A 14453-nucleotide genomic window follows, 5' to 3' on the forward strand; every position below is an offset into this window, starting at 1 on the left:
TCTGCATCATGCTGCAGGCCGATGCCACTCAGCGATTCGCACAATAGCTATCTTAAGCGTCTGGAAGAGAGACATCGCAAGGACAGGTGCTGCATCTGTAAGAACTTTCGCCTGCGGCCTCAGAAAGAGCAGGATATCTGCTTGAGGGCGTTATTGATGGAGGCTGCTCTTCATCCGGTGTTGGAACTCTCCACCGCAGCACCTAAGCCCAGCCCTTTGGCCTCAGTGCGCAGCGCACCGCCAGCACCACACTGAAGAAGCAGCTGAGGAAACGGAGCCCTTCAGCACTGAAGGACAGAGGAGCATCAGGCAAAGGACCGCTGTCAGGCCATGCACCTGCTATGGGAAGTCACAGAGATACCGCAGAGGTTGGACCCACCAGTCCCACCAAGGACCCACCCCAGGCAGCTGCAAGAGTTCTCAGTTTGTGATGGGGCCCACAGTGCCCCAAGTGGTCTCAGCGGCCAAGGAGCAAGGCCAGCTGACTCCGCAGGTGCCATGCCAGGTGACCGATTACGGCTCTGCTTGTGGCACCGAAGGGGAAGGCCATCAGGGTGCTGCAGCATAGACTGGCGGAACACCCCGGATCGCAGATGCAAGTCCCCCTCGCTGCGACCTCAGGACCTGGCACCGTACCCTAGCTCGCCAGCCAGACGGCTGAGATCTCCGTTGAGATCCCCTCTTATAAGGCAGGGGACTCTGGACTCATGGCGCTGCTCCCTGTACCAGCAGTACCGACGACTGTCCAGCCATAGATCACCTAACGCCGCATACCCTCCCCCAGAAGGTCTCCTTGTTGTCGGTCCCCATCCTGGAGGGCTCACTCAGGGTCTGGATGTTGGTCACGCTCACCCCAGTACCACTCCTCCAGCAGGTGGCACAATTCTCTGTCGCACCACCGTTCGCCTACCAGGGTCTGTAGGCAGACTCAGGCCTCAACAGCTTCGTCATGGTCACCGGAGGGGCAGTGGTTGGATCGGACCGTGACTTCTCAGCCCGTCACCAAGGCAGGGTGACTCCCTTCCAATGCAGGAGACTGAGGTGGCACCGGCTGTGGTGCCAACGCAGCAGGGGCCGTGTCCCCCACGCCCTCCGCAGTGGCAGTCCTGGAATCCATGGGGGGTGCCGGTGATGCCGGTCCAGGACTCCCATCCCTCCATTGCCACATTGGACAAACCGGCCAAGGTGCAGCTGGTGCCACAATCGGAGCACCGCGACAGAGGTGGAACCCACACCCTGTACTCTGGCGCCAAGGGAGCCCTCCCCCAATAAAGAAGGGGGTGACACTATCCCTCAGGCCACTCAGTCATCATCGTTGTCCCTGTACAAGGCAGTGATCAGACCTTCCCATACCGGCAGTCCCCCGGACAATTTTAAGAAGCACTAGGCCCTCCTTAAACAGGTGACAAAGAATCTGGGCTTGCAAATCGAAGAGGTTGCTGAAGTGTCATCTCGGCCACCACACCAGCAAAAATTGCATTGCCCGTCCACCCGGGGTGCTCAAAATTAGCCAAAGTGGTGTGGCAAATGCCCTCATCTATTTTGCCACATCCTAAAAAGTGGAAAAGAAATACTGTGTCCCTGCTAAGGGCTTTGAGTATCTGTATACTATTGTATACCATTAGTTGTGTCTGCGGTGAATGAAAGGAACAGACAGGGCCACCCCAGCAGAACCCCAAAAATAAAGAGGCCAAGAGACTCAACTTATTTGGGAGAAAAGTTTATTCGACAGCCAGCTTACAGTTTAGGGTCTCTAACCATCAGGCCCTGCTGGGATGTTCTAACTTTAACCTGTGGAAAGAAAAGGAGTACTTGTGGCACCTTAGAGACTAACAAATTTATTTGAGCATAAGCTCACGAAAGCTTATGCTCAAATAAATTTGTTAGTCTCTAAGTTGCCACAAGTACTCCTTTTCTTTTTGTGGATACAGACTAACACAGCTGCTACTCTAAAACCTTTAACTTGTGGGACTCCCTTAAGAAGTTCACAGGAGCCCTCCCACAGGATCGTGCCCAAGAGTTAGCCGCATTGTTGAGCCTGACTGACTCTAGGCTCCCGAGCCATCCTCCGTTCTCTGGGTCTGCACACCCCTCAGCAGCCCAGGAAGCCATTCTGCCCTCTGCCTCCTCCTCAGACGCAGTCTAGGCCCCCAGCTCCCAGGTCTGGCTCCTACAGGAGAAAGAACAAGTACAAAGCACCTAAGAGACGCTACCCATCCTCTTCCCATCCGGCTGCTCAACCTGACTCTCCCAGAAGTCAGGGAGGCCAGAAGCAGTCATTTTGAGGGTGCGCTCAAGGATGCACTGGATCCAAACCCTCCCTTTCCTCAACTGCCTCCGCCCTTTCCGGTCAGCCTGGTCCTGTGTCACCTTGGACCACTGGGTGCTAGATACATTTTTTTCTGGCTATACCCTGCTGTTTACAGCGGACCACCCCTCCCACTTCTCCCCTGTCCCTCTTCAGGGACCCTTCTCACGAGCAGCTCCTCATTCAGGAGGTCAAAGACCTCCTTTGCTTGGGGGCATTGGAAAAGGCCTGGTCTGTTCCAACTGTCGCGACCTGGGGTTTATAATAAACTAAACAAAGTAAACCTTAACCCCGGTATAACACATAGAGTTCATCGGAGCGGTCCTTGACTCCACTCGGGCCAGGGCTTTCCTCCCCAAGACTCAGTTCCAGGCCATGTTGGATCTTATCGCAGGCTTGCAGGCCCACCCACTCACCACCACCCACACGTGCCTGAGGCTGCTGGGCCACATGGCAGTATGTACTTACATGGTCTGGCTCTCACAACTCCGCCTCAGACCTGGTCAGCATGGCTGGTGTTGGTCTACGTCCCCAACAGCATGAACCGGGTGGTCAGGATTCCAGACAGCGTCCTGGCGTCCCTCGTCTGGTGGCAGGATCCCGCATCAGTGTTGGAAGGTGTTCCCTTTTGCGGCCCCATCCTCATCGGTGACCCTTGTCTCCGATGCCTCGGACCTGGGCTGGGGAGCCCACCTCAGTGATCTCAACACTCAAAGCCATTGGTCCAGTCAAGATCGTTCCCTTCATATCAATGTTGGGGAACTCAGGGCGGTCTGACTGGCCTGCCAGGCCTTTCTACCTCATATACAAGATAGGGTGGTACAGGTCCTGATGGACAACATGGCTACAGTCTTCTATATCAACAGGCAGGGCGGAGCTAGGTCGTCTGCCCTTTGCCAGGAAGCCCTCTGGCTCTGCAACTTCTGTCTACAGTACAATATCGCCTCAGCAGGACGTTCTTGCCACGAGGGGTCTTTTCATCCAGAGTTGGTCAGCTCCATCTTCCACAGGTGGGGAACTCCCCAGATGGACTAGTTTGCTTCCAGACAAAACAGGAAGTACCACATCTTCTGCTCAATTGGGGGCATGGACAGAGGAGCCCTGTCTGACGTCTTTCTGCTCTCATGGTCGGGGGCTTTGAAGTACACCTCCAGTAACGTTGCTTCCCAGGATCCTCATGAAGATCAAACAGGACAGGGCAAGGATCATCCTCACGGCATTGGTGTGGCCGCACCAACGCTGGTTGAGCACCCTCCTGGACCTCTCGGTTGCAACCCTTTTCCAGCTACTGCTCAGGTCAGACCTGTTGTCCCAGACCATGTCAGTCTTCCACACTACATCTGGCGGCACTACATCTGACAGCCTGGCTGCTGCGTGGTTAAACGCGCAGGAGCAGCCGTGCTCGGTGGAGGTTCAGCACGTTCTGTTGGGAAGCAGGAAGCCCTCCACCAGAGCGACCTACATGGCCAAGTGGAGATGGTTCCCCTGTTGGATTGCGGACAAAGCTGTTTTGTCCTGAGCGGGCTTCACTGCCGCTTATTCTGGACTGCCTTGTGCATCTCAAGCTCCAGGACTTGTCCCTCTCATCGATCAAGGTCCATCTAGCAGCCATCTCGGCCTTCCACCCACCTTTCCAGGGTAGGTCTGTTTTTGCTCAGGATATCGTGGCCAGATTCCTTAAAGGCCTGGAGCGCCTCTACTCACAAGTCAGAGACCCTGTCCCTCCGTGAGTCTTGAATCTGGTGCTGTCTCAGCTCACGGGTCCTCCCTTTGAGCCCTTGGTTTCCTGTTCTCTCCTCCTTTCCTGGAATGTCATGTTCCTGGTTGCAGTGATGTCAGCCCGCTGGGTATCCGAGATTCAGGCGCTCACCTCGGAGCCGCAGTACACGGTCTTCTACAAGAGCAATGTCCAGCTAAGGCCACGCCCGGCTTTTCTTCCTAAAGTAGTCTCTCAGTTTCATTGAAACAAGGACATTTACTCATGTGGCTTTGGAAAGAAGACTGGTAAGTCAGAAGGGGAGCGCAGGCTACATGCCCTGGACATTAGGAGGGCTCTGGCCTTCTATGTGGATAGGACTAAGTCATTCCATAAGTCGATGCAGTTGTTCATCGCAGGGGCTGACAGGATGAAAGGTTGCCCGGTATCCACTCAGAATTTCTTCTTGGATCACTGCCTGCATTCGCTTCTGCTATGACCAAGCGAAGGTGCCAGCCCCGGCGATGGTCACCGCCCACTCTACCAGGACACAGGCTTCTTCAGCAGCCGTTCTGGCCCATGTGCCTATCCAGGGCATCTGTAGAGCAGCCACATGGTCATCTGTCCACCCTTTTTCGTCCCACTATGCACTGACCCAGCAGGCCTGACTTCATTAGGGCAGTACTGCAAGATGCTAAGCTGTGAACTCTGAGTCCACCTCCATTGATACTGCTTGTGAGTCACCTACAATGGAATCAACATGAGCAAGCACTCAAAGAAGAAAAAACAGTTACCTTCCTTTCATAACTGTTGTTCTTCGAGATGTGTTGATCATGTCCATTCCATTTCCTCCCCTCCCTCCAACCCCTCTGTTGGAGTTGCCGGCAAGAAGGAACTGAGAGGGCACGGGGCTGGCAGCACCTAATATACCGCCGCATGGGAGTGCCACTCCAGGGGGCACCACAGCCGGCCCTATGGATATCGCTAAGGCAGAAATCTCCGACAACTGTGCATGCGGGCGTGCACACACCTAAAATGGACATGGGCAACACATCTCGAAGAACAACAGTTAAGAAAGGTAGCTGACCATTTTTTACTCTCCCACACAATGGTTTGGCACAATTGAACTTTCAACAATAAGAGTAAAGCTCATCTCTGGAGGAGACAGAACTCTTGTCTGGGGTAGCCTGAGACTATGGAACAAACTCCCCCAGGAACTAAGGACTATCAAAAACCTCACCACTTTCTGCACAGTTCTTTCCCCTTGCTTCCTCTACTATAAACACAGAGCAACAGGTATACCTATATTTAAAAACAATAGATGCTACCAACCCAAGATACCCCCTTTCATGTGCTTCTCTATCTGGGGAGAAAATGAGAGAACAAACAATATGTGACAGATCTATAGTCACATGGCTTAATGCATTACTGGAAGGCTCTCGGATACTATGGTGGTGAGTACAGAATAGAACCCCAGGGTAGCTGGATGTTTCTGTGAAGATGATCAGCAGTAAAACAGTTAATAGTGTTGACTGTAACAAGGTGGCAATATTTACAACCCTGACTAGAGATACAGATTCAGACCGGAAATAAGATATACATTTTTACAAGGTAATTAACCATTGGAACAACTGACCAAGGGTCATGGTAGATTCTCCATCACTGACAATTTTTAAATCAAGAAGTGATGTTTTTAACTGATCTTCTGTAGGAATTCTTTTGGGGAAGTTCTCTGGCCTGTGTTCTACAGAAGGTCAGACTAGATGATCACAGTGGTCCCTTCTGGCCTTGGAATCTGTGAATCTATCGAGGGCTCGGCTGTTAATCTACACTGTTAGCAAGATTTAGAACCCTGCATAAAGCTGCTGAGCACATTCTGGTGGCTCAGTGTGGTAGGTGCTTCACAGCTGCACCAGATCTGAAAGGTCGTGTGGCTAGGAACAGTCAGGCTGGGAAAGAGATTAGGGTGAGGTTTATTTTCTGTTGTTTGAGTTACCAGAAAACCACGCCCCAGGGAAAAGGTAGCTTTGCCCTCATACGGTAAGTATGGTCATTTTGGAGCAAGGTGGGACCAGCACCTGCTCACACTGACATTTTAATTCCGCTGTGCTTCAGTGCCACCGCATCACTGACAGCAGCCTTCATGTCCTTAGAGCCAAATATTGCCTGGCTGTGTGTGTGGAAGGTCTAAGAGGGATGGGGTAAAGGAATTCCACCTCCAGCTTGGTGCAGAGCAGTTCCATTCTCCCCACTTCAGCCAATTTGGCTGAGTAGCAGCTAGAGATGAATGCATTCACTGTGCAGGGATTAGGCCTATGTGTGCATATTAATGGATCCGCTCATTTGTACTGCCACCAAACTGCTCCTCTGTACTTAGTCCCCCAGCATGGCCTCCCACACACACTCAGTAGAACCATGGCAGTTCCATTGGGTTTAAACCTTTCTGCACCCTTGAGTTGGGTGAGTGTGTTTAGAGCTATTGCTTCAGCTCTGTCTGCAGCCTGAGCCCAGTGCCCTGCCCCCTCCCCATGCATATTGCCCAAACTGTCCACTAAAAGCAGGGAAATCCAGTTGTTTTTCAGTTGGATGGATGAATGAAAACCACAAAGTTTACCAAACTTTCACCAAAGTGTCTCCTTTGGGGTAAGAATGATCAGGAAACACTTCAGCCCTAACAAGCTATTTTGCAGAAAGTTGAAGCAAGTAAGAAATGTCCTTTCCGTCCCTGTAATTGCAGCAGCATCCCTGCCATAGAGCTGCGATTATGGGTAGTGCACTCCATCCAGCCTAGCTGCAGTGATAATCATGTGCTGGTTTCTGTTGCTCAGCATAACTCCCCTTCCCCTTCCAGGAGCAGGAGTAGCATTGTTGAACGATCACATTTACGTTGTTGGTGGGTTTGATGGGACAGCACATCTCTCCTCTGTGGAAGCCTATAACGTTCGCACTGATTCCTGGACTACTGTGACGAGTATGACAACGCCTCGTTGCTACGTGGGTGCCACCGTGCTGAGGGGACGGCTGTATGCAATAGCTGGGTAAGAAGGGTGGGCCTTGCTGCTCTTTGAGGGGCTGTCTACACTGGGAACTTGCTTGGTGGTAGGAAAGGAGTCCTCTGATATGCTGCTAAACAAGACTTAATCCTTAGTGCAGACAAGGACAGCCATGTTTAAAACGTATTGGCAGGGAGTGTCCAACCCAGGCTGTTGTGGGGGGGGGGATGGCTTGTTGTCACTAAGCAAACTAATAGCCAGCATACAAGTGAGTTTAGTGTAATGGCTGCAGATCCTGCAGTAGAGCTTCAAAACAGGGGCTCTCCATGCATTTCCCTTTTGGCTCCCAAAGAATGAAAGGCCATGGTGTCGCCATAGTGAATTACACAAGCAGTGCCACCTGCTGCAACACTGCTGAGCAGCGTTCTGGAACTGCTGCGCTGATCTTATTTCAGCCCTCCTTCCTTGTGCACACAGCTATAGCAGCATTTTGGGTCTTCGAATGCCCAGGGTAACTCCTCAAGCTCCCATCCAGGGCTCCGTACTCCCCTCTCTCCCTCTCAGAAATTATTGCTCACCTGTATCCCTCTGTCATTTGCAGGTATGATGGCAACTCGCTGCTGAGCAGCATTGAGTGCTATGATCCCATCATTGACAGCTGGGAAGTGGTGACCTCACTGGGGACACAGCGTTGTGATGCTGGTGTTTGTGTCCTTCGAGAGAAGTGACTTTGGAGAAGCCCAGGTGAGAGAGACTCCTTGAGAAGGACAGGCTGAAAGAGGAGAATCTCACGTGGTTTGCAGGAACTTGTTCCTGACAGCTGGGGATGCAGGGACTGCAGGCACCAGTGCAGCATTCTTTCTGCGCTGCTTTGAAATACGTTGCATGGACAAACACATCACCCCAGCAGCTACTGGAAATCAAGAGCTCTATGTGAAGCTAGAAAAAGGTACTTGGGTGGATCAGGAGAAATTGCATCCTCTGCCAACCGCTAACTTTATCAACACAGCAGATATGCTTGGACTTCTGGCTTTGGCTGGTCAGACAGCCTAATGAATGCTTAGGAAGATATGTACTTACAGCTGATCTGACAGTCACCTCTGCACCTGCAGTCCTTGCAGGGTCACTGGCAGCTCTGAGCTACCTGCGTGTTTGAGGGTGGAATCCAAACTGTTCTTGATGTGCCAGCTTCAGATTCTCATACAAACGAAATGTTTAAAGCTCAGTGTTCCATGTACCAAGTGCACTTCCGTACAGATGATGACCAGTGTGCACTACGCTGGAGCTACATCTGCATGGTATACATTGACCCGTGTACAAAGGACAGAAATCACACACTAATGCTTTCAACTGCTGAGACCCAGGTGCGGCAGAGGAGGAGAAGGGTCTGGCACTCCAGGTAATAGTGGAGGAGGAAGAAACGGAGATTGGGGTGTTGGGAAGACTGCAGTATCCCAGTCTGCCTACTGGAAACAGATTGGAAGAGGTGAGGAGAATAATGTGTTTAACACGGTCGTATTTTCTTCAAGAAGCTTGATGGACTTGTCATGGGAGAGAGAGCTTTTTCTGGCAGCAGAAACCTCACTCTGCTGCTCACCACAACCCTGTGAGTGTTTGTCATCTTGCAGAACAGTAGAACCAGCAGGTCCCTTGGTGACTGAGAAATGGGAGGGTGGACAGGACTTGGGATCAATTTAGAATGTACACATACTACTGAATAAGAACCATTCCCTGCCTCGAGACACAAGGCAGCTAGAACTTGCATGTCAAACCCCTTTCATGCCTTTACTCTCAGCTGTTTACTTCCTTGGCTCCTAACACCTCATCTTCTCACGCCCGTAATCCTGTGTGCAAAACATACAGTCCAAGCTCCACAGCTGAAGCTGCAGGTTCATCCATTGGCTTGGTAGACTGCCCTCCCCTTCAGCCCGTCTTACATCTCTGGTGCTCTCTGCTCTCAAGGATCAGAAGCCTCAGTCGCTCCTGCCAAGCCTCCCACAATGTCTGCGTTTTGGCTGGTGCTGCTCTTTTTGTGTGCTGTTGATTCTGTGCTTTGGGGATGGGGTGGGATCAGGGACACAGTAGAAGGAGTTAATGATGCACTTTCAGCCAACACTCTGAATTTCTCCATTTGTTCCTATCATGTTTTGTGTTTCATTTCCTATGTATTTTTTTAGTGAAAGTATCAAAAATAAAGTATCCGTAGGAGTTTGTCCTATGCCCTCTAGTCATGGATTTAAGGGCTATGTTGGGAATACACCTGTGTAGTTGCCTTAAAAGACCCTCATTAGACCAGTTAGTCATCCATGTTGAAGTTCTCTTTTGCTGTGACTTTTTGACCTGCAGTACACAGGCCAGGGTGGGTGGTTCTTAATAGATGTGTCCTGTCCATTGTGGTCAGCGTTACAAACATCTTTTGGGGATAGGAGGTCTAGAAGAATGTGCTGCTGCCAAATCGATTTGAGGCCAATTTAGGAGGATTCAGGAAAGGATTGGACATTTATGTGGTTCGTGGAACATCCAGTCTAGATGGAGATTGCGAAATGTGTTACTTTTGAGTTAGTGGGGTGAGGCACAGCTTGTTGTGTGTTGTATTTCCTGTAGAGCCTGAAAATAGCTCGTATTTGCTTTCTTGCCAATGGTGTAATTGAAAAATACTCTCCATATTTCCCTCCCCACCCTCACCAAATCCTTCAGTGATCCTGGTCCTGGGTTGAGAGTGCTCTTGCAATCCCCAAGCTTGTCACTTAGTCCCCTTGCAAGCATTCTCTCCTCATGTTTTCTGGATTTTAAACATGCAGGTTTCCTATAGTGCTGACCCTCTCTGCAGCAAGGGGAAGGCAGGGGCACTGGCTGGACCACTCTCTAGCCCTCTTCCTAAGACACGAGTGAGGAACTGCCTTGCTGATGAACTGTGAGCTCCCATGTCGGGATAAGATCCAAACAGGAGCCCTATCCAGTACTCACTAGGAAGCACTAACTATTTCCATGACTGCATGCAGGACCCCAGGGCAGTAAATAGGAAATGACCTAACCCAAACCTCCTGTGAGTTATTGGCATAAGGAGAGAGACTCCTGAGAGTTCCCAGGCTATAAGCATAGCAAAGGGGTGTGGTGGTCTACGCTCGAAGCAGGCAGCAGCTCCTCTGACCTTTCTTGGGTCAGCTTCCATGCAGAGACCTTTTTGTGCTGTTTTCTAACATCAGGCCCCAGGCTTCCACCTCCAGTTTCCGTATTGTCCGTCCACCCTCCAGTGATGGTGGTCCAGCGAATGAGATAACAGGCCTAAACCAGGTTATAGCAGTGCTTGGCCCTGTCCACAGGACCATGGAGACCTTTCTAGGAAGAGCTGTTTTGTAAAGGTGGTATTTGCTGGAGGGGGATGGCATTGCTAATTATATCACAAAAAAAAGAAATCCTAACAATAGTCTAGGTTGATTAGTGATAGAGATGGTAAAATTGTATATATTGATTCAGAAAAGGCAAAAGTGCTCAATAAATATTTCTTCTGTGTTTCGAAAGAAGCTAGATGATGTATTCACATCTTACAGTGATAATGAAATACTCTGTTCCAACAGCAACTAGGGAGGATGTTAAACAGCAGCTGTTAAAGTTAAGTAGTCTTAAATCAGCAAACTGGATAACTTGTACCCAAGAGTTTTAAGAGAATTGGCTGAGGAGTTCTCTTAACCATTGATGTGGAATTTTTAAAATCTTGCACTGTTCCAGAAGTTTGAGGACTGCTTTAAAAAAAGGGGGGGGAGGGGGCAATGTAGTATCAGGCTTTAAAAAGGGTAAATGGGACAACCCAGGTAACTCTAATATGATTAGCCTAACATCGATCCCTTGTAAAATAATGGAAAGGCTGAGGTTGGATGCAGTCAGTAAACAATTAAAGAATGGCAGCATTCAGTATGGTTTTGTGCAAAATAGATCTTGCCAAGCAAACTTGATACTGTTTTTTGATGAAATTACAAATATGGTTGATAAAGATAAGTGTGAGATATTTAGACTCATGTTTTTGACTGGCTACTGTATGGAATTCTGATTTTAAAATAGCACTGTACAAAATCAAAGCAGCACATACTAAATGGATTAAAAACTAGCTGAACATGGTGGGTGAGGTGATATCTTTTGTTGAACATCTGTTGGTGAGAGGGACAAGCTTTTGAGCTTACACAATGCTCTTCTTGGTGAAGAAGGTCTCTGTGTACAACAGAAGTTAGTCCAATAAAAGATATCCCCTCCCCCATCTTGTCTCTCCAATATCCTGGGCCCACCACAGTTACACCAACACTGCATAAAAACTGTCTAGCTGACAAACTGGCTACGTTATAGTTCTGAAAAAATAATCATCCAATGGGCTGTCTATTACCACCCATCTCCTCGCTACCCCATTAGGGGAAACACCATCCATCTCCAGATTAGTGGTGAGGCCTGCTGGCTTGACAGCACGGAGAAGAATGAGGGCTTTGTTCAGCAGTGCTGTCAAATAGGTGATGCCTTCACCAGCACTAAATCCAGGCCATTTTTGTAAAGGTGAAATTATGGTTATATGCAAATTATTTTCACATATGCAAATTAGTGTATTACATTTTCATGAGATGTTCCACATGAAGATGAACAAAACTTGGCAGTGATACCACTGTAGAGGCTAATCTCTGGTATGTCTAGACCAGGATAAAAGGTGTTTTTCTGAATCACGTTAGCTAATAACTTCTAACAAACATGTTTTACGCTCCAGTGTAGACAGGATAAGTTTTACTACATACATGCTAAATAGTGTATATTGGAGCCTGGGGGAGCCAAACGTCAATTTGCCCAGTGTAGTGCATGCTGAAATCCACACTGCCCTGTTTCCACCAGAGTGTAGGGTGGGTGTTAGGAGACATCAGCTAAGGCATGCGATCATCACACCTTTAAATCCTAGTCAGGACAAAGCTAATATGGGAAGGGATGTGTCAAATCACATTAACCCAATCAGACGAGTTAATTTGATTTTTAAAAGCCACCTTTGTGCTGTATTTTGTGCTAGCATCTTTATCACAGACCGCCAGGCCAAACCTCAAACTTTTGACTCCTGCAACAGACCTTTGTGAAGTATCTAGACTAGCATTTACAGTCCTATTAGTTAACTTGCATTAATTGGTAGTTAACTGAGTTGCAACAGGGCCACAAACTCTAGCCTAGACAAACCCCAGGGGCCAGGTTTTCAGAACTCAGCATGTTGGGTGATAGCTGAGGTCACAGTAGGAGGTGAGCACTTTCGCTAAACTGGCCCAGAGCTCAGCTTCCATTTGACAGTCAGGCCCTAGTTTCAGGTGCTGAGCTCTGGAAAATCAGAACTTTCACGCCCTGGCCTTTTTCCCCTTGACTAATGAAACCGCAGCCAGGTCAGACATTGATTCAACTACTGCCTTAGCAAGAGTAGAATAGTGGCTAAATACTTTTATTTCAACATGTTGGGTATTGCACATTTGTGAAATCAAAGGCACAGTTTTCTTCAGAGAATGGCATGAAAATGCTGCTGAACTGCTCGGGCTGGCCTCTGCAGTGCACTGGCTTTCAAAGCCATTCTGCAGTCTGGCTGAATCCAGTTGTCTGTTCTGCTGCACCTCTTCTGGGTAGGTGTGCGTGTGTTGTTCTGTCCCAGCATTCCACGCAGGGGAGGGAAATAGAAACTGGCAATATAACAATGCCTTGGTCCTCCTTAACCAAACCTTCCATTGTCTCTGTGCCCAGCACAACTCCAGGATGAAGGGAGGGGTGCAGTACTATGGTCTTCCTGAGGGATTCTTCAAGGCAGGGCTCGAAGGAGACAGAGTTAAGGACATATGGGAAGTGTCACCTTAACTCTGCATTCCTGGGTTTTGTAAGTGTCCCCCCTCCTCGGCTATCAGTGACAGGTGATATCAGTGGAAGTATGTGAGCAGCCCTTAACTCAGCATCTCCTGGATTGCTAATGTTCCAATGTGGGGTTGCAGAGTCCCCCTTTCTGGATAGGTGTGAGGAGCAAAAAGCCCTGTTGCGTGTGAGGAGTCAGAACTGCCTCTTAAGGATATCTTGTGTAAGAAACGGAGGGTTTTGTCTATGCTACAAAGTTAAGTCAACGTCAGGTAGGTCTGTATGCTGCGGTGCTCCTGCACCAACATAGTAAAATCACCTTGGCGAGAGGCATGATGCCTCGGGTGATGTAGGTAGAGCGACGCAGCGTCAATGTAGATGCTGCATTGCTTCCATTGCCCTAAGTGGCCTCCAGGAAGTGTCCCACACGGTCCATTATGACTACTAGGGTCACGTTTTGAAGATTGCTGCCCTGCAGCCAGGTGCCCAGGCTTTTAAAGCCCCAGGAAGTTTTGAACTTGCTCTTCCTGTTGCTGGGCGTGGAGGACAAGCCTGCTCCGGCGTGGAGAACGCAGGAGGCGGTGGATCCCCTGGGTCTGGGGGCAGAGGAGGCCCAGGTCTGCTCCAGCTGCAGAAACTTGTTTGGGGCAAGGAGGAGAAGGGCTATAACAGGGGGACAGCCGTGCTGTGTAAAAAGCCAAAAAGCTGCAGCAAGCATAGCAGAAGACAAGGGAGACAAATAGTCGCTCTGGTGCAGATCGGCAGGCATGGTGCTTCTACAAGGAGGGAGCTGGGGTCAGAGAGCTGATATGCAGGTGAGGGAGCAGTCCGGGTGAGGGCTGTGGGGAAATATGGGGGCTGGAATCAGGGTTGTGGTATATGGGTGGGAGCTGCCAGGGTGGTAGTATAAGGGTGAGGAGCTTTGGGGGGAGCAGTCAGGGTGGGGGGTCAGGGTGCTTAACCTCAGACTATAGGAAAAGCTGTCATGGTTTTAAGGAAGAAACAAAGATACCACTGGCATTCACTTTTTCGTATAGACGTAAACTGTGCCGGATTAAATTACTGATGAAGAGTGGGAAATTAGTACAATTTTTGTACGCCTGTAGATTATTCATGAAAGAAAAGGGGTTTACTTCTCTTGAGGAAGATATTTGTGTTTTAATTCTGGCTGAAACCTTCTCCAATCATACAAAACTTAATTAGAAAAGAAACAGCATTTCAGGACCACCCTATACTCCCCCTTTCCCCCCCACATGCACCCACCCCCCCACCCCATGTATCTTCCAGGGCTGCAGCAGCACCCAAGGCACTCCAGCCCTCAGGAGATTAAACACAACAGCTGTACGTACACCGAGCTGTGAAAGCCTTGTGGGTCACCCTGTTCCCTCCCCTTTAAAGATACTTTCCCCTGCATGTATGAAGTTTCCCTCCACATTACATAGATAGGTTTGTAGGGGTGTGGAATAAAAATCTACTTATGGAAACTGATGTTATCTTCATTATGCTCCATCACATGCTGCTAACATTCACCAATAATAGCAATAGGTGTATGTGAATTGTTCTAGTCGAACACGCACAGCAATCACTTGTGCTTGTATATAATGTCATTTGT

The 14453-nt window shown here is 49.4% G+C and overlaps 1 protein-coding gene across 8 annotated transcripts in view; it reads left to right on the plus strand.

Annotated features, from left to right (window-relative positions):
* Positions 1-14453, plus strand: part of KLHL12 (kelch like family member 12) — a 145187-nt gene that overhangs the window by 82616 nt on the left and 48118 nt on the right. For 3 of the 8 annotated variants that reach the window (XR_007353453.2, XR_012665674.1, XR_007353454.2), the window contains exons 11-12: positions 6856-7042; positions 7599-8483. The exons of 3 other annotated variants lie outside the window; for them this stretch is intronic. Coding sequence is in view for 2 of the 5 variants with exons in the window: in XM_048826638.2 (XP_048682595.1) it covers positions 6856-7042; positions 7599-7725 (314 nt within the window). In the remaining 3 variants the exon portion in view is untranslated. Of the gene's footprint in view, positions 1-6855; positions 7043-7598; positions 9216-14453 lie in introns of those variants that run through there. 2 more of the 8 variants (XM_048826638.2, XM_048826635.2) reach the window with 1 other exon arrangement.

The sequence above is a fragment of the Caretta caretta genome, chromosome 21 (genome assembly GCF_965140235.1).
Source record: "Caretta caretta isolate rCarCar2 chromosome 21, rCarCar1.hap1, whole genome shotgun sequence".
NCBI lineage: Eukaryota > Metazoa > Chordata > Testudines > Cheloniidae > Caretta > Caretta caretta.